The sequence below is a fragment of the Ambystoma mexicanum genome, chromosome 6p (assembly GCF_040938575.1).
Source record: "Ambystoma mexicanum isolate Mex_15411 chromosome 6p, UKY_AmexF1_1, whole genome shotgun sequence".
Classification (NCBI taxonomy): domain Eukaryota; kingdom Metazoa; phylum Chordata; class Amphibia; order Caudata; family Ambystomatidae; genus Ambystoma; species Ambystoma mexicanum.
The window spans coordinates 777,472,958-777,493,825 of NC_090935.1; the positions used below are offsets into that span (position 1 = coordinate 777,472,958).

General features: G+C 47.8%; 1 protein-coding gene across 1 annotated transcript in view; it reads right to left on the reverse strand.

The window, feature by feature from the left end:
* GLRX (glutaredoxin) overlaps nucleotides 1-17,440 on the reverse strand; it is a 127,176-nt gene extending 109,736 nt beyond the window's left edge. Inside the window, exon 1 of the mRNA XM_069627652.1 lies at nucleotides 16,863-17,440. Coding sequence (XP_069483753.1) covers nucleotides 16,863-17,069 — 207 coding nt within the window. The 5' untranslated portion in view covers nucleotides 17,070-17,440. The remainder of the gene's footprint in view (nucleotides 1-16,862) is intronic.
* Between the last annotated feature and the right edge of the window lie 3,428 nt (nucleotides 17,441-20,868).

Consider the following 20,868-nt stretch of genomic DNA (forward strand, 5'->3'; position numbering starts at 1 on the left):
AACTCATCTGACAGCTGTCATTCAGGTAGCCCAGGATACTGCACCCAGATTTTGACAGGGGCTGTCCGTTTACAGACAATCCAGTTTGTCTGATGAAATGTTTTCCTCTTCACCTTAGGACTTTGTATGTTTGCAATGCTTCATTAGATTACATACATTTTAGCGTCAAGCAAGGTTTTGGATGTTGAGAAGTGTTGCGTTATAGGAATTTTGGAGTTTTTAGCACCAAAGCAAATGTCATTTGTAGGCACATTTTGGAGTTTTATTTACAAAGCGCTGCTTCTCTCTCTGCACTCTGTTTTCTGGTCATGGAGCCCACTGGCACATTTTCTGCAGGGTGTGTGCTATTCCACCACAAATGCACCCTGGCTGGTCGGTTGTGCATCCCTCTGTGTGCTGAAGCACACAGTTTTTGTAGATTTTTGGCACCCACAATAGTTTTGCCACCATTGTTGCAGTTTCTTGCGCCATAAGTATTAGAGTGATACCGCATAGCACAGCAAAGTGGGTCAATATATCCCATAGAGCGACAAACTTTTTGAAACTCAGACATCATGGCAGGAGAAAACATGGTTGGTTTTATTTAATTAGGAACTGAAAGTGGCATGCTTAGTTTTATAACCCCCCCCCCACATCAGCATCCATTATTCTTTATACCCCTGGCAGTTCAAGGACAGGGTCACTGCATTTTAAGCGATAAGCATATGTCTTGTTCACTAAAGAAGTAATTTAGAGTTTACCAATAATATTCAAGCATGTTGAAGTCATACATATTATGGGTGAGACCTTAGAGAGTACCCAATCAGTACGGGGGAGGGGGCAACATACAATAGCTTAGCAATTAGGACCAATGAGCAGTAGAGCTAGATTTTCATAACTCAGTGATCATGATGACATCAGAATGACTCATTTGTATCATATGAACAGCTGTTTTCTGTACAAACATTGGAGAATTTGAGAGAGGGAGAGCTGGCTGTTAATTCGCTTTCCCTCCCAGCTTTGCATATTTTCAATAAAGCTGGGTTACCTTGCATTTTCATATTACATCCCCTCCGCGTTGTCTCTTTATTGGCAAATACCAGGTAGAAGCCCAGCTGTTTTTGGGCCCTTGTTTCACTAGCACCATCTCAAGGCTAGATTAGACCAACAACCTTTAATCTAAACGGTGCTATACAAAACTATTTTACATCACATTTAAACAGACACACCAGGGTAATGTAGAGGAGCAGATGTACATCACTAGTGCCCGCCCCCTCACATCTGTCACTTGAACAGCAGTAAAAGAGCATTATGCGTGACACCAGGTATTATCCCAAAACCACATCGAAGATACGAGACACTGACAACCGTATCAAATGTACCCTTGCACCGACGTGGTGGAAGGATGTCTGCATACACCATTGGATATCGAAGAGCTGTAATTGAAATCAGACAAGGGTAGAGTGACGTCAAGAACGACGCACTGAAAAGATATGAAAATACTTAAAGAATCTTTTTGAAAAGTGTAAACTGAAAAGAGAAACATGTAATCGAATAAGAAATCATGTGCACCAAAGAGTTAAGTGAGAAGAGACGAAGTTAATGTACATATGCAGAACACAAGGTAGACGAGACATATAGAAGCTTGCTGCAGAAGAAAATATAAACGCAGTTAAAGTGGCCATGATGAAAAGTTGTACGCCGGACTGGTGTTGAAACCAATAAAGCTACCTCATGGACAGACCAGGGCTGCAGAACCAAGAGGCACTGAAAGCTATGTTTGTTGGTTGAGAACAAAAGAACATCTATTGGCCTGGGATCAAGGATCCACATCAAGGAATAATTGCAAGACACAGAAGGAGTCAAGAGGTTAAGTCATATACCTAAGGCATATTCCTCTTAGATTAAGCAAAGAAGGAAACATCTGCAAGTGCCAAGTATTGGACTATCAAAGATGCAGAAAGCATATGAGGTATAGCAACCAAGTCCCCAGAGGCCAAGAGGAGTAACGACACCCAGCCTAATTGTATTAAACAACATTAAATATAAGGCCGAAATGGACAAAATAGTCATCTCTTCACACGCGATTCAGAACTTGAAAACAAGGCCTATTCATTAAGCTCCAGATGAAGATAGTGGTGTACCTACACTCCTTTAAAAGTCCCAGAAAAGAGAACGATCTGCAAGGTCAACTACAAAGAGAGCTTGGCTTAGGGCCTGACCAATAAAAATTGACTAATTGGGCAAGTGGGTGGTAGTCCGACGTTCTCTACTCCTTGGTTTCGTTTTGCTTACGTACTGCTAACGATTGGAAAGTCGAAGGTTAGGAAAGAAGGTCAACCAATCATGAGGGTCCATGTAGCAGTGTGTTATACATTGTTGTGCAAGCCAATCCGCTGCTGTTATTCTACTATTAATCTGTATGATCCATATTTAGAGGTAGTTTGAGGCGTGCCTACCAGATAAGGGGTATCCAATAATGACACTAACATTTATATGAGCTATAGTTACATGTTCCATTAACCAATCCCTCACGTCAATAGGTTTTGAAGTTTGCCACGTAGGATGACATCATAGCTGACATATCGAGTTAAAGCCTTTCTATAATCAAATTAGTGTAAGTGTGTGGACTGCGATTTGCTGTTCTCCAGGTTGCCTTACTTTATTGAGCCGAATAAAAGTATTTTGCCATATTCTTTGAGTCGGTCTGGTTATTTTGGTCCGAGATCGCTATTGGTAATTCCATCTGGCACTTAGAACACTCTAGGTTCTACTGCAGTCAGATTTTTATTTGGGGGGGCGGAGAGGGGGCAACAGACAAGTCTAATTGTGTTGCCCATTTAATTGGAACACTGCCACAGAGGAAATTATAGAGCTGCCATAGCCCATAAGAACAACAGCTGCCATGGAGTAAGCTTCAAGATATTAGAACTATCAGCAAGGCCCCTGACAAGTCCCTCATGGGTGTGCATATTGGTAACCAACAAAGTAAAGTGACCATCAGGCAGATACTGTACTGGACCATTGAAACTTACTGCATGACTGACTTGGGCAACGGGAAGGGCAGACTGCAGCTGCCAATGCAAGGCAAAATGAAATGTGTATTGGGAGGTTGTGAAGCAGCGAAGGGAAAGCTCAAGGTGTTTTTTGCGGAACCTTCTTGAGGATCACAAGAAAAGGGGATATATTTTACCTTGAATACAGAAAATGAGTGTACTAGGAATAGGAAAAGGGCAAGCAGAGATGGGAAGAATGCGTGAAAGCTTTTTTTTTTTAAATGTTTTTACAATACAATTAACTGCAAGGGTAAAAAATAAAAACTCCCCCTACAATGTACTATGCTTCATGTAATATCGGGAACCCAGGATTGTGGCCCATCTCCTGTACTAACACTTGCATCACAGGTTGCTCAATGCCTCACCAACAGCTGGTCTTGGATGGTGGGGTGGTTCCAGTGTTGCCCATTACTGACCCAGAATAAAATGTAAAGGGTGCTCCTCACCCGGGCCAGGGCCAATAAAACCAGGGCATAGTGTTGCTGGCTTATTTCTGCTATGATAATAGAGTGCCATATATCAGGCATGTTCCAGTTGCCCTTCGGCAAACCTGGGACTCGGCGTGATGATGCTCTCGGCAATCCATGTCCATTATGGAGAGAGTGTGGATGAAGGTCTTCACTGCTACAGAGGCTGGATACAATCAGCACGATTTTCCTTTTTACAGCTAGCGAAAAGCCAGGTTTTGGGGGATTTCCTGGTAAGGAGGACTTCCTTGCAGTTTCCTGTGGAGCACGAGACTTAATAGAGCTGCATTACTTGGTAAAGGGAGCCCGTTAGATAGGCAAGAGATGGTGAGGACCACTCTCCCACATCGTGGAAAGAACAGCGGGCAAAGCAGAAGTGGATCCTGCATTTGACGGAGAAACAGTGAAGGTTATGGGGTGCCAGGGTGCTGCGTCCCCATCTCTCTAAGATCAGCAAGAACCTTGCTGCCAATTTTTGACTGCAATGTAGATTGTCAGGTAGTCTGGGAGATGTACGTTAAGCTGCTGGTGTAGTCACATTGGGGGCGGGTGGGGGTTCTGTGCAAGAACGACAGATGCTGCATGACGCGATACTAGGATCCCAGATTAAAGAAGCCGCTTCCGACTTCTGCTTTGACTTTGGGTTCCAGGGTGAGGCACTTTCATTAAGATTGTTTTTTTTTCCTTTTTTGGTCCCCCCCCCCCCCCAATCCCAATTTTAGTTTTGTATTTTACACTGTTCCAAGCATTTTTACAGTGTTCCATTACGCCCTTGGAGTAACAATTAAAAACATCTTATTTTAAAAAGATATGCGACCTTACTATTCGCTGAACAAAACTAATCTATAGTTGCAACAAATCACACAATTGTCTCTGCTCGCCATGATGTCCTGTAAAGTTTGCATTATTGCACGACATGACTCGGCGCTGCCTGCCTCTCTGTGGCAGCAGAGAGTTCACTGAACCTCAGAAAACAGGAGAAACTGCCTAGTCACAGTGACGGGTCTGGTGACAGATCGTTAGGAAACTGCTCTTCCCTTTGTCTTCTGTTGCGTTTACACACCCGCCACTGGTTGCTGGGTTTCAAGCTTCGGACACGTCGTCGCACCCTCCCTCCCCCCATCAAAATGGGTGTGAAATAAGGATCCAAACTAGGAGCTTCAGCATAGGGCCTGAACAGTTTGATACATGCATTCTGTGTGGGGGGTGGGGTAGGGAGCGATTTTCGTATTATCAGGACATGTTTCCCAGTTCAGCAGACCATGCCTCATCTTGTTGAGTGTCTAAGGTGGGTAAGACCATTTTTGTTAGTGGAAAGGACCATTATTTGGGGGAGGGGGGGTAAGAGGGTTGACGGGAAGTAGACACCAGTAAAGTCTATTCAAAGCATGGGGTGTTTCTATGGATGTTGAAAAAGTCAAAAGCTGGGGGGGGGGGGGGGCTGGACAACATTCAAGTGAGGGCGAGTTGCGGTATGGCCGGCATCATTATTAAACAAGTTTTACTTAAAAAAAAGGTTCTTGCGGACTGACCTGTATGGAAATGGAAAATACATTAGGAAAGAAAAGTGAAAGGGCGTGGAAATGGCAGCAGGCTGAAGACTTTGCATAATTGTGTTTAGAATAACATGGGTGCCTTCAAGGAAAGGTGGCAACTTGTCTTCAGTTCATGTTGTTCGGGGGCGTGTGGGGGCGGCGCGGGGGGGGGGTGGTACAGGGCAGGGTCAGAATTCGCATTTCGGAATGTTAAAAGCTTTTATCATTTTGCAATGTTCCTTGGAGTCAGCGCACTATTCAGATGGACGCCAGTGAGCTCTCTTACTTCTGGCGTCCCTGTGCGAGGGAGACTCCCTGCTGCGGTGGGTGCCTGGGCACCCGTGCACACGACGATCGTCTGGGTTGTGACGTGAAGATCTGGCGGCCTTCATGGCCAACTCCAGGCAACCCGGATGCGTCTCACCATCACCGACTCACAGAACAGTTATGATGGGGGGGGGGGGAGACAACCCACATCAGCCCCCCACTAGCAGAGGCCTCGCGGGTGGGTGGCACTATCGCCACCCTCTTTCAGGCAGAACACATCCATACAGTACCTTTAAGCGTATACGCACTTTAGAGCACATGTTGTGGGGAGACTTGCTGATGTACACTTACACCCCTCATCCTCCAGTAGTGACAGGGATGGCTGTTGGTTGCCTACAAAAGGAGCGTGGCTGCATCTCCCGCGGTGCCCCTGTGCTCTGCACACAGACACCTCCCTGTCACCTGGACTCTCTGCCGCTGTTTCCTGCAAGATCTCTGGCAGGAGTCCTGCCTTTGAGCACCACACACACACCACAACTGCCTTACACAGTTTGCAAGAGAAAGTGTACCCTGGGAGTTCTTTTATAGGTATTTATCTGGTGGTTCATTGCCACCAGATGGAGAACAGAAGAGTGTGTAGGAGTTCAATTTGAGGGGTTTTTGGGGGGCACTTACAGCTGAACTACAAATTGCAAGTTAGCCTGTGTCAACTGTACAACCCCCTTTTTGTTTCCAGAAACCTTTGTGAAGGCACCATCTCACTAACATTGCATTCGAAACCAAGTCTCATTCAGCTCCAGACAAGCGAGAATAAAATAGGATTCACACAGCTCAATGAAGCAAAGAAACGCTTGGATAGGATACAGGCATGTCTGAAGTTGATTGGATAGTTGAGTAAGAGTCGCGGAAGCCACACTTAAAGAACTAGTCTGAGACTGACATTCTGAGCCCAGGCTTGGATTTATTGATGGTAACATTTAGAAATGTATAAATTTACATGTCACTTTCACCCAAGCACATAAACACATACAATTATTAATACCCGGCAACTAAAGTTAATACTCACTTGCCGACTTTAGAAGTATGAAAGGTTGGGCAGGCGTTGCTAGTATTCAAACCTGTGACCGGCAGGTCATGCATGCATTGCAGGAGCGAGCATTTAACCCGCTGAGCTGTCTGACCCGCCATTTCTCCTTAATACCACAGCATTTGGTAATGTACTGACTCTGAGGTGACATTATTCATTAATATAACACGAAGTATTAGAGTGCTGAGAAGCAGGAGGAATGTGCCATGGCCCACTAACCAACGTGACATTAGAACTGAAATAAATATATATATTTTAATGGACTGGCGGAAATTGAGAACGGTGGGTAGATAAAAAGAAATTAGTTCAATTGCACAATTGATTTAACAGCATACTATGTCGCAACCGGATAGCTCAGTGAGTTAAAAGCTGAACTCATGTGCCAGCCTTCACGTTCATATTTCAGCAAGGCTGACTCAGCCTTTCATCCTTCTGGGGTTGATAGAGTACTATTACGTTGCACAGTAACAGCCAGGAGCAGTAGGAGTCGGGAGTTAGAATATGACAAAACGAACTATTCTATGTCTATCTGGATACGGGAAAACGTAAGAGATGATTAATCAGAAACATAAAACAAATCAAGTTGGCTCTAAATAAGAAGCTGAAAAAAGGGAGGATGTAAATCCCCAACCCAGGTGCCAAGGTTGAGACTATCTCCCCCGCACCTCAAACTTCTTTAGAGCTATTAGCTATCAAATCAAACTAGATTATCATAACATCATCACCGATATTTATTCAAGGAAAGGTGTGCCTGGTGTTATACATTGGTTCTAAATGAGAAGCTCTCCGAGGGCATCCAAGTCTCCCTGGCCTAAAACTTCAAATTCCCTCCAGTTTTCTTAAGCTGTGTGTGGCAATAGAATCCCTGTGTGTGCTCCGTTTTTTTGTCATGTGCGCGCCAAGCTGAATGAGAGCCACTAAGCAAGCGAGCGTTGTAGGGGGGTGGATCACCTAATGTTAGGGTTTTCTGGGTGATGAAAATAAACATGCCGTTCTGAATCTAAAAAACGAGTTATTTTCTCTTTGCATGGTCGCAAAAGATACATTTCAGAAAGGTTGTGCAAATTGCACATTTTTTCCAGATTGGTGTGTATAGAAAAGATGAAAATATGAGAGCTAGCCTACTACTCTGGCCTGCCAGCCAGGGCACTTCCAAGCAGACATGAAATCAACAGGAGAGCCGCAGCACTATATTGTAGCCCAGGATAAAGCTCAGGGGCTACAACCAAAAGGCTAGCTAGCCCCGAGTCCCCACAGTCCAGACATTAGCGTAGCCCAGGATCTTTTCCAGACCTAGCAACACCCCTGATCCTTGTATAATGTAGTGAACATGCATGAGGTTCTCAGTGTTTTCACAGAAACCACTCAAGCAGATGTGCAAAGTCCCAGAGAAGAACAAAAAGAACCACTCCAATAACGTTTGCTGCACTTCCATAAAGTCTGGGTAATCGTCGTGAGAAAATTCGATATCCCTGAAACTGGAATAAAATCCATTAGAGTTGGGGAACTTGCGTAGCTCGGATAGAGCTCAAAATCATCCCTAAAAGTCGTCAGGGACTCCCATTAGGCAGCACGGCAAGGCTCCAAGTTGATTGATGGCCACGTGCATGGTTGTGATGAGAGGGGCTGCCCATTTTATTTTCTATTTACATTTGATTGTCAATGTCTATATATGTGGCCTAATTAATAAAGGACACTGCAATTGTGTTTCCAGTATTTGGATCTGAACTTTCCTCCAATGATGCATACTTATGTAGATGTATTAGCACCGATATGGAGGTATGTTAGAATCATCACTACAACAATTCATTGTAGTTCAAATGTTTGAGGACAGGACTACCCCCCTGTACAAAGCATCAGCTAAGCCTCTCCATCCTGCCCAACCACAGGCTATCCCTTTTGTTACAAAGGCTGCATATTCACATGCAAGAAAATATCACCAGGAATGAATGGTTCAACAATATGGCCTCCGCTCCCTGTTCATAGTTGACATGACTACTTTGCATTCTTGAATGGATTAATGAATTTGACACATAATTTGCTCGCCAAATTCTGAAATGGCAGTGCAGTGGGATGGGGGGGGGGGGACAAAACCCAATTATCACAACACTAATCATTCACCATTGTGTAACCTAGTCCTCCAGTTTGTCCAAGATCACAGGAGTTACAAGTGTGCCAAATTGAGTAAATAAAATGCGAGTTCCTAATAATTTGTTTTGACTTTTTCGTAAAAACGCATCATGGCACGGATCTGCGTTTTTGTATCCCTCTGAAAGGTGTTACACTCTGTGGCGATCACAAAACTTCGAAAAGCTTAAGTGGCCTAGCACGGGGACGCCGGCCAGGGCACTGCCGCAGATAAGGCAGGCCCTGTCTGTAATGTATGGAAAACTTAGGCCTCACACATCTCTTGCTCTCTCGGCTCATATGTGAGGGCAGAAGGTGCTAGGTAGGGATTTCTAATCGGGAATCTGATCACATGTGCAAACGCCAGACCAGTGTAACTAATGAAACAGGGCATGTGTGCCTTAATGGAGGCTGCTTATGTGTCTATACTGTTGCACAACACCTCCATGTTTTAGTACATAAAATACACTTACCTTTCACTCCATCGCACCATCGTCGGGGTGAGACAGCCACCGGCCAGGAATAACACATTGCATTGTGCCCGGCAGATTTGCAATTTTGCACGTACACCACAAAAATTGCCAAATAATGTGTGCCCATTCATAATTAAGTTTTCCCCAAATGAAAACGAAGTTCAAAAAATATAATGATCAAAACAACCTATGCATGGCCTCTTCAGGGTCTGAGGTCCTGCCATTGAGTTATGCGGATCAAGCACGTTCTTAGAACAGTGACATCATTTTCAGACGTCACTTTACAGTGCCATACTCTTTTCATAAGTGACACCTGATAGGCAGGCACCCAGTGCTCCAGATAAGATTTTGACGTGGGACTATTTTAATGTTGGGAGTACAAATCTTATATTATAATTATTTATTTGCAGCTAGTTGTGCAGACACATTAAAAGACAGTAATAGCAGTTTCTTCCTCTGGTACTACGTGCACTGCTGGTCCAAACAGATTCATGGAGCTGTGCGAGCCATCAACCCCACCCCCTCAAGGGGGAGAGCCACAGTCTGACTGGGATATAAAATTGTCTCGGGCACTGATGAAAAGGTGGCCCACAGTTGCAAATGGCTATTCATTCCTTTTGTGACACTATTTAAATAGTAACCAAAGGGGAGTTTTTTTTTTTTTTTTTATATATAAAGTGTGATGCAAATTGGACCTTTTAAAAAATATTTATTCAGCAACACTGGTCAAACCTACTAGCCGCAGAGTGAATTAACTCAAACTGGCCCCCATTGGCCAAAAAAGGGGCCCACTTTGATCAAATGAGCTGGCCCAGAGTAGCATTTTTTCTGTTTTTGGTTCAGACATTGGCCTATTGCCCTATAGGCATGTCCGAGCCTGAGGAGAGGGTTCCCAGAGGGCTGCTCTCCAGCTATAGCTTTGCGAATATAGCTCACGAGAGAAAAGTCAAGACTCAAGGAAGGCGTGGCAGGTGGTAGGTCATGATGGAAACTTAAGTGTGCCTTTTTTGATCTTATTCACCATTAAAGCATTTAAACAAATACACAGCATCTAAAAGAAAGATTTAGAGTCAAACATGTACATAGTAAAAGTATCGAGATAATGAAGAGCAGCATTTAGTAGCAGTAGTCAGGCTGCTAAACGCTTCATAATAGCCCAGGTTAAGACATCAGATAAAAACAACGTTCCATACAAATTTATCGGAATAGGAAGTGAAATCACCAATTCCTTCCTCCCGTAAAAAGCATCAATAATTATTTCCTTTAATAAATAAATATGGTAGTGCTAACAACAATGGCGCTGGACTCGATGGCATTCATTTGAAAGCTTTGCTTCTGTGTATCATGTCACTTCTGATACAAACAGGCGCTTCAGATAAAGACACACATAGAAAGGGAGTTCCATCTTCCTCTCGCAGATGACAGAAAGCACATTTGGTCAAGCTGCCTGCTCTGCAATGGGCAGGGAACGAAGCCAGGGGCAAAATGCCAAGGCTAAACTTCGGGGCAGCTGGGAAATCAAAGATAAGAAGCCAGGGCAAGATGCGATTTGGCTTGTATATATTGCAATGATAGGGCGAGAAAGACATACATCTAGTTTGCCTTTTGAAACCTAGTAATACAAGGAAGTTCTTCAAACGGTTTAATTTTGCCCACCGTGTCAGTCCATAGTGCTTCTCGGCTTGTGTTCCAAACCATACGCTTTACACATATTTAAACCAAGGGAGGGATTTGCCACCATTGAAATAAAAACAAATCACATATAGCCCCTCTATAGTCAGTCAGTGTATTAGCGTTCCAGATTGTAAACCAATGTGCCAATTGTATTAGCATAATTTGAGCGAACTCTAAGGCTGCTGGTATAGAAGGGGCGCTACATGGTAAACCCAGGTTCATGACCCTATGTTACTCGTGTCAGACGACATATGCTGGGCGACAACGGCATGAGCTGTGCACGGTGTTCAGTCTTTAGTTTTACCCTACAAATCTTTTTGATGCGAAGTGCAATGAACTAACAGCAAGATTTTAGGTCAGCCCAGCTGGCCTCATCAACACACCTGTGACCTGCGCACAAACTCAAAGGCAGAGTGTTTGTGTCTCGGATTCTGTAGAGATGTCGCGAGAGCCCCGCTCTCGCGAGATCTCGCTCGCCCCCGCGCATTACGGGACGAGCTGAGGACGCGGACAGCTGCGTCTTCCCGGCTCCTCCGAGCACGGGATAAATAGAGTATTAAAGCTGCGACATTAAGGCTACTGCAGCCCTGCCCCTGTTGGCCACGTTGGCCCTTACCATTTAGGGCATTGTTTGTATGAGAATTGTCCAGATTAACCACCAGAAATAAAGCACTGGTGAAACCCCTGCCTGGCTCCTGTCTTCCTTCAAGCATCAATATACAACATAAATTGGCGACGAGGATCACCACAAGAAACATGCAGGGAGCCACACCGCCGCCACCCTTTCTACAAACGCCAGGTAGGCCTACCATTCCTTGGCCACAATGGCAGCCCCTGTTCACGACATACGTGGAGGCTATGGGTGGTGCAGGATTTTCAGCGGCGAGACACAGGGCCATGCTACTCAATGCCCTAGCGGTGGAAGGGCAAAGAATATTCGAGGGCCTTACCCCGATTCTGGTAGATGATGACAATGATGATGTGTTCAAGGAGGCGGTTAGAAGAATCATTTAGAGATTCGCCAGCAAAGAGAACACAGTACTCCATAGAATAAGGTTCTACACTCGAAAACAAGAACAGTCCGAACCCGTTGATGACTACGTCACTAAATTAAGGGAACTGGCAGCCCTGTGTAACTTCGGCACCAATGCGGAAAACCGTATTTGCGACATGCTAGTTGTCCACACCAACAGTCGGAAAGTCCAAGATAAGTTCATCCTCGAAAAAGAGCTACAGTTAGAGAAAGCCGTTGAGATCGCCAGAGCAGTAGAGGAAACGGTGGGAAGGAGGAAAGAGTTTACAGGGGCCCAAGTTCCCACTGAAATACAAGCGGTGGGATTCCGTCCAAGAAAGGAAAAGTTTGCACCGGACACGAGAGAAGTAAGAAACAGCAAGAAAGAACCCCTCAAGTGTCATGGGTGCACCAGCACCAAACACCTGGCGTTTGACAGAGAGTGCCCAGACAGAGACAAAGAGTGCTCCGTCTGCAAACGCATAGGACACTTCTCAATAGTGTGTCGATGGAGGAACAAGAAAGTCACCAGCCTTACCACAGATCACACAAGGGAAAGAGAATCCTCTTCAGCTGAGGAGGGAAGACCCACAGTCATTATGGTGAACAGCACACGAACCAGGAGAGAGAAGCCCCACTGCGTGATCAAAGTCGATGGAAGAGAGACAAGGGTCATGGCAGATTCCGGTTCAGACCTCACCATCTTACCCCTTCGGACATACAAAGAAATGGTGGGTAAAGAGAAAGTGGAAGTACTCACCACACGACACAAGCCCACGGTGTTTGGTGGGGCCTCAGTCGAACTGCTAGGGTATATCAACAGCAAAGTCGAATTTAAAGGAAGAGAAACCATCACCAGGGTCTACTTCAGCCACGAAGGACCTGCAGTTTTGGGCTGGGATGATCAAGACAAATTAAAAATCAGACTAGATCCCAGCACAGAAGAGCAAGTTCTATCAGTCAATACGAGGAGCGGATCCGTTGTCAAGAGCGATTACCCAACACTTTTCTCGGAGGAGCCGGGGCACATTAAAAGTTTTATTCACAAAATTGTGCTCAAAAGAAATGCTGTCCCTGTCAAGCACCGAGTGAGACCAGTACCGGCCACAGCAAGGGACACCCTTAGACAACAGCTAGACAAAATGAAGAAGGAAGGAGTGATAGAAGAAATTGAAGCGTCCGAATGGCTGAGCCCAGTCGTCCTGATAAAGAAACCCCAATCACAGGAATTAAGGGTGTGCATAGACCTACGCAGCCTCAACCTAGAAGTCATCACGGACAATTACCCGCTCCCAAGCATAAATGAACTCATTTTATTAATGAAAGAGGCCAAAATATTTTCCAAACTAGACATGAGAAATGCATATGACCAAATACAGCTGCACAAAGAATCGAAACCCCTTACGGCATTTATCACTCCATTTGGCACATTTCAATTCACCAAAATGCCTTTCGGGTTGTCATCGGCCGCATCTGCCTTTCAACGCATGATGGACGTCCTGCTAAGGAAAGTCAAAAATGTGGTATACTTTCAGGATGACATATTGGTTTACGCAAAGGACAAACAGACGCACGACACCACCCTCAAATTGGTTCTCAACAAGCTACAAGAAGCAGGAGTGCGCTTACGTCATGAGAAATGTTCATTTGGGGTAAAAGAAGTTGAATATCTGGGGTACAAGATTTCGGAAAAAGGAATCAGTCCAAAACAGAATCTTATGCAAGCCATCATCAAAGCTCCTGACCCCGCCACCAAAGATGAGGTGAGGTCATTTCTAGGATTGGCGGAGTACTATGCGAAATTCATACCGAAGTTTTCAGAAACAACCTCACCCCTACGCGATCTACTCAAAAAAGGGACAGAATTCGTGTGGAAGGAACCCCAGAAGAGGGCGATGGACACCATAAGGCAACATATCATGAAAGCCCCATGTCTTCAACCTTTTAACCCAGAGTGGGATACGGTCATTACCACTGACGCCAGTGCGTACGGACTAGGAGCAGTGCTAACGCAGAGGAGAGGTGACACCGAACATGTGGTGGCCTTTGCGTCAAAGGCACTATCAGAGGCGGAACAGAACTATTCTACCATTGAAAAAGAAATGCTAGCATGCGCATGGGCAGTCGAACATTTCAGAACATACGTGTGGGGCACAAAGTTCAAGCTGGTGACAGATCACAAGCCGCTCATCCACATGCTTAGTCCGGGAGGCACCAAAGCATCCACGCACAGACTAGCTCGCATTGCAGCGAAACTACAGGAATACACATTTGAAATCCATCACATCTCAGGCTGGAAAAACTCGCAAGCCGACTGCATGTCGAGACTGCCAGAGAACAAGGAGAGGGCTACCACGTTCCTACACGGAGAATGCATTGTCGCATCCATCTCAGACATAAGGGCCCCGAACTACCTGGAACTCCGTGAGAGACACTGGGAAGAAGAAGATGCGAATGACCCAACCATGGCTAAGATTCGCAAATGGATCAGAGAAGGGTGGCCAAATGAGAAAATACTGCCAGAAGGCATGAGACCATATTGGAAGGTGCAAGATGAGTTGTCAGAAACAGAGGGGATAATCATGAAAATGGACCAAATCATCCCCCCCACAGGAATGAGGCGCACAATTCTCTGCAGGGCCCACGCGGGACACCTCGGGAACACGATGACCCGCCGCAGGGTGAGAGAAGCTTACTGGTGGCCGTCCATGGACCAGGAAATACGCTCCATGATAGAGCGCTGCCATGAATGCCTAAACAGCGACAAAAGACTTAAAGTTCGCCAAGCACCTCTCATACCCACGAAGATACCAGAAGCAGTATGGTCCAAAGTGGGCATAGACTTCATAGGGCCCCTGGAGGCGATGGAGACGGAACACAAATACGGCATAGTCGACCAGCACTATCTATCCAAGTGGGTGGAAGCCGAGTTTGTCCCAAACATAACCACTGAGACAGTCATTGAAGTACTCACTGAAATCTTCCAAAGGGAAGGCCTCCCCAAAGAAGTCGTCACAGACAATGGAGTGCAACTAGTTTCCAAAGACATGGAAGAATTTTTAAGAAGGAATCACATCAAACAAAAGAAGGTGGCCTTGTATCACCCCCAAGCGAATGGACTTGTGGAGAGGGCGAACAGGTTCATAAAGGGGGCCATCCAACTGGCAACAGCGTCGGGTATAGACCCCCTCAAAACCACCAAAGAAGCCATAGCGGCCCACAGGCTCACGCCAAACGGAATTACTCAAGTATCCCCGTTCAAAATGTTGAGAGGGAGGAGTGCGGCATCCACCACTCATTCCACCATGGCTGTCGAAAGTAAGAGAAGATGAAGCAGTTGACATGACGGAAGTGGTATGGAGCATTGAGAGAAACAAGACACGCATGAAATCGTGGAGTGACGAAAGAAGAAGGACGAAGCAAGCGCCCAACATAGAAAAAGGGGACTGGGTCAAAATCAAACTGCCAAGAAAAGATCAAGCCACAGGATCCCGGTATAGTCAGCCCATAAAGGTAACTCACAAAGGAACCAATCACGTCCGCACAGAAGACGGGCGCACGTGGAACTTTGAAAGGGTAGCACTATACCAGCGAAGGCAAGAAAAAGCGAGGACCTCTGAGACGCCCCGCATAGAAACCGAAAGAGATGAAGAGAGAAACGAGGAACGAGAACCCGAAGGAAGCGACGGAGAAAGAGATGAAACCGAAACAGAACCAGAAGGACCGTATGCGAGTCCAGAACCGGTTCAGCAGAGACCGTGCCCTGCAACCTGTGAGAGGCCCAGAAGGGAGCACCGAAGACCGGTGAGATACAATGACTGTTACAGTGAACCCGTTTCGCATTGAAAAAGGGAGGTGTGTAGAGATGTCGCGAGAGCCCCGCTCTCGCGAGATCTCGCTCGCGCCCGCAGCTCCGCCCCCGCGCGCTACGCGCGCATTACGGGACGAGCTGAGGACGCGGACAGCTGCGTCTTCCCGGGTCCTCCGAGCACGGGATAAATAGAGTATTAAAGCTGCGACATTTAGGGCATTGTTTGTATGAGAATTGTCCAGATTAACCACCAGAAATAAAGCACTGGTGAAACCCCTGCTTGGCTCCTGTCTTCCTTCAAGCATCAATATACAACAGATTCGCGCCAGCGCAGGGCGACGCCGCGTAATGTTTTGCGCCGATTCTCGCCAATCCGCGAGACGGCTCTCCCCTGCCTTCTCCTGGAAAGCGGGAAAGGAAGCCGGGCAAAAGCCGGGCAAAAGCCGAGCACACCCGTTTGAAACGCTAGCGTCTGCGAGGCCCTTAACAAGAAAAGCGAGTTTGTTCGTGTGCTAAAGAAATTAATCGCGGGGCAAACATAACAGCAGATGAAGAAAGCACAGCGCAGCCAACCCGAAACAAGAGCACTGTTCTTAACAAAACCTACAAGTACTTAACACCGCCAGTGCCCTCGCATGATGTACAAACAAGCATGTATGGAGTTATTCTAGACAAGGCACTGATGCGCGAGGCGAGGGCGGGTGGGGCTCTGGTGAAGGTGGTTCGCCAGAGGAAAGATGCAAGGTGACAGGAAACTGGCCCACCCTGCTCTCTCTCTCCAATAATCAAGTATCCAAAGCTTACACGGCTCCTCCCCATTCTTCTAAGCCACGGGGATAGGCTGCGCCAGGTGCTCAAAAATGCACACACTTAACATATGTGTAACTCCCTTTCGAAATATAATATAATGTATCGGTTAAGCCATCTACTGTTAGTGAAGGGGGGGCACCGGTGCAAAAGGGCAGATTATCGTAAATTCCGCGCCGCCTCCCCCGCAAACTTCATATTGTGCGTTAGTGTAGAACTCGTTTTATTAATTTTTTTGCAAGTCACGTCTGCTGTCCCAACATCACGGAGGCAGCGCGTGGAAGTCCCCTTGCGAGCGACAGAAGAACACGCGCGCGGGGAGCGGGAAATGCAGCATTCACAGCACGCCAGAAATGAGTCACTCACAATAAGCCGCTGCCTCCTCTTTCCCACCACAGACCAAGAAGCCCCCCAAAGAAAAGCCGTTTCCCCACGTTATGAATAAGGCAACCGGGTTAGATACAACGCCCCTCCACCAATTTAGCGAAGGCATTCTGGCAATATGCAAAGGGCTCTGCTCAGGGTGACTCATGCTGCACTCATGCTGCCCTGGCAGCCAGCACTCACCGTGCGCTCGCCTGTTAACTGCAGAAGATAGTCTTGGATGCTGTTCATGGCCTCGTGAGCGCTGATGTCAACGAGCACCAGATGGTCCGGCTTGATCTTGAATTTCTTTAACAGACATTCTGCTCGGACACAGTACGGGCAGGAGGGCTTCAAAAACACAGTGACTTTCCCCTTCTGAATCTTGCTGTCTACAAAGCTCTGGGCCATTGTGCTGACGGGGCTGTTGCTTCGAGGGGCTGCCACAGAGGAAAGTCGCAAGGCGTGCCCTGCTCCCTCGACCTAATAGCGAAGTGACTCAAGTCTGGCTGGGGGAGGGCGGGCGTTAGAGCTCACATTTCCTTCCACCGGTCAAGATATTTAAAGAGACAGCGCAGGCGAGTAGCTTCCTGCTTTGAATGTGGCACAAGTAAAAGGGTATGTTGATGTGCTAAGATTATTAGCTGGGAAGACTTATGGACATGGATGCTGTTGGGGGTCGTCTGCCTGTGCCCGCAATCGCGATGTCCGTGAGCCCCCAACACCCCCCACAGACTCAGCCTGCAGACGTCTGTGTAGTGTTCGGGCTGCCCGGTCGCACTGTCGCAGCAAGAAAAGCCCCCTTTATTTATAGTGCACGCGGTGGAGTGCAGCGTCACTCCGCAGCGTGCTACATCCCTTCAAGGGGCAGCACCACACTCCTCCTTTTCCATGAGGACAACAAATTTATATGAACAAAATCACACAACAACCAAACACATTAACCAATGTATTGAAAACGCAAATGTAATGAAAACACATCACCCAGCGGTACCCCTTTAATCACAGCCACCCTGGGTCCCCCTGATGACTACGACAACCCGCGTGTCGTTCAGGATACCTGTCCTATCACATAGTCGCTGAGGTGAACAGGTTTCCCTCGCCCTGTCCTCAGGGGGTACCCCCTGCTCGCCTCCGGCACACGAGATCTATCAGCCGGCATCCCCTCAGCAGGAGACGGAGGTAAGGGTCCAGCACCTCCACCCTCGTCGGGTACCTCCACACTGTCCTGCTCCTGGGGTGTATCAGTTCTCGTGTCTCCCAGTCTCTTGAAAAAGCTCACGTTCCGGGGTAACTGATGATCTGCCATCGGATGCTGTCACCATCGAGCCTTTCACAGCTTCAACATCCAGCGGCTCAGGTTCATAGGGTAGGGACAGCTTCCCGTGGGGTGCCTATTTCGAATCAGCACCTCATCCCCGGGTGCCAGGTGTTGGGAGCAGAGTCCATTCCTCGCATTCTCTTGCTCGGTCCTCAGCCGGCGATCACCCCCCACTTGCTGGTCGTCAATAACCCCTGGTTCTTTTTCAATGACCTCTGGCAGCAGTCCCCTTGGGGACCGCTTGAACAGGGCTTCTGCCGGTGCCACCCCCGTCGATATATGGGGAGTGGACCGGTAGACCCTCAGAAATTGGTACAGCGCTCTTCTCAGACACTGGCCTTGCGCTATTCGGAATGTCTTTTTCAGAGGCCGAATGATTTTTTCGGCCTCCCCATTGGCTCTTGGCCAGAGCGGGGTGATCTTCCGATGTTGAACCCCATACCTGTCCATCAATTGCATGAACCGCTCACCCTGGAAGGGCTTCCAATTGTCCGAGCACAGGGTATGGGGATAACCGTGAGAGGCGAAGACTTTCTCTAGGGCCATCACCACATTTTCAAAGGCCACCAAGTCGACAAATGTAACCTCCAGATAGCGGGAGTATTCGTCCACCACCACCAGGAAGTGGGTACCCTATGTGGTGGACCCAAAGTCCACGTGTACCACCTCCCACAGGCACCTACCTCTGGGCATTACCTCGATAGCGGTCTCTCGTTGTGCGGGGAAAGCCGCCTGGCACCAGACGCACACGGCCACATGCTCATCCACCCGCCGCTCCAGTTCGGGGAACCACACTTTGAGGCACAGTCGAGCCTTCCTCTTCGCGGCCCCTTAATGTCCCTGATGGGCCAGACTTAATACTTCCTGGCCTGAGGGACCACGATTCGGTCGCCCCTCAGCAGGAGACCTGTGGCGGAGAATGATAGTTCCTCCCTCACCTTCCACAGCTGTTCCAGCACCGCTTTCACTTCTTGCGTACGTCCGGCCAGGGATTCAAGCACACACTTCCACAATACCTGGTGCATGGTGGTCTTTAGGATGCGAAAACATTCCTCCTGGGCAGCTGCAGCCTCCAGAACCTCTAGCGGCAGAGAGTTTGGGGTTGCTGCTTCTCCAAGCAACGAGTTGGGGGGAGATCTCTCTCCGCAGCAGGGGCCTCCCTCTGGAACAGCCTTCCTGCCTCCCTGAAACTTGAGGAGAACCATCTCCGGTTCCGGAAGCACCTCAAAACCTTCCTCTTTGCTTCTGCTTTCTCTCTCCCTCTCCCCTGCTAAATCACTGAAACTGTACTGAATCAGCAACTGGGCCACTCACCAATCTCGGTCCTTGGCCCAGCCACTCTCCCCTGCACTGCCTTCCTGGCAACCCCTGCACTGCGGGACTGTCTCTGTATCCCTACAGCCCCCCTTCCCAGCACTTCTCTGCACTTATCTTTCACTTGCCACCAGCTGGCCCTTATTATTTATCTTGTTCCTTACTAACCCTGTACTGCACTTTCCCCTCTCCCTTTCCCCCTTGCACTTTTCCTGTCCCCCATACCCATGCACTTGTGCGATCAGAATGACACCTGGCCTAGTAGGATCGTTGTCTGTCTCCCCTTGTTCCCCCCTCCCTGCCTCGTCGCGCCTTGAAACACTTGTGTATAGGCACGTTACAAATGCCATATCATATCATATGATATCATATGATATCATATCCACCACCATCTGCACATGGTCACCCGCTTCCTCCACACATGCATCCGGTGCATCTCCACTGCCGCTCCCCGGGTGGCGGGACAAGTAGTCTGCTGCGTTGTTGGAGCCGGGTCTATACACCAGCGAGACCCCATACTCAAGAAGTGCGAGCATCCATCATTCAATTCTCGCTGGTGGTTTTGACAATGATCCAGCCAGAATGGGGAGCAGCGGCTTGTGCTCAGTCACAACAGTTACAGGCCTGCCCAGGACGTACAGCCTGAAGTGCCTGCACCCCCACAGGTTGGCAAGGGCCTCCCGCTCGATCTGGGAGTAGCGCTGTTCAGTGTCCGACAGCAACTTGCTTGCATACGCCACTGGGCAGACGCTGTCACCAGGGCCGATCTGCGTTAGTACAGCCACCAGGCCAAACGGGCTGGCATCCACGATTATCTCCGACTGGAGTGCGGGGTCGAAAAACGCCATTGTTTCTTCTGCCGTGAGGGCGCCTATGATGTCTTCAAACACCGCCTGCTCGAGAGGGCCCCACTGCCACACCGTCTCTTTCTTAGTGAGGGCCATCAGGGCTACGACCTGGACGCCAAGTTCTTAATGAATCATCCACAGTAGGTCACCATCACTAGGAAACTCCTCACCTCGGACACATTCTCTGGGGGCCGGTCCTCTTTAATGTCCTTCTCTTTCCTTGGGTCCGGTGACACGCCACCCTCTTTGAACATGAACCCAAAGAATTCGATGGTTGGCCGTAAGAATTTGCATTTTTCCCTATGAAGGGTGAGGCCAGCGACTGCAGGTGCTCAAAAGTCTTGGCCAGCTTGCGTAGATGGTCTACCTCAGTCTTGGCAAATACCAGGATGTCGTCGCTGATATTCAATACCCCATCAAGGTCAGCCAGGGCACCTCTGATGATATTTTGAAATACCTTGGCTGCCGATGACACCCCAAAATGGAGTCTCTTGTACCTATATAAACCTCTGTGGGTGGTGAAGGTCGTGATGTATCTTGACTCTGGGTGCAGAACGACCTGGTGATATCCGGCCCTGAGGTCAAGCTTCGAGAAGAAGCAAGCTCCTTGTAGTCTGTAATAATGTCATTGATGGTCGGTGTTAGGTGTCGCTCCCTCGTATGGCCTTGTTGGGGAGCCTCATGTCGACGCAGATCCTTACTGAGTCGGGTTGTTTGGGTTTCCTGG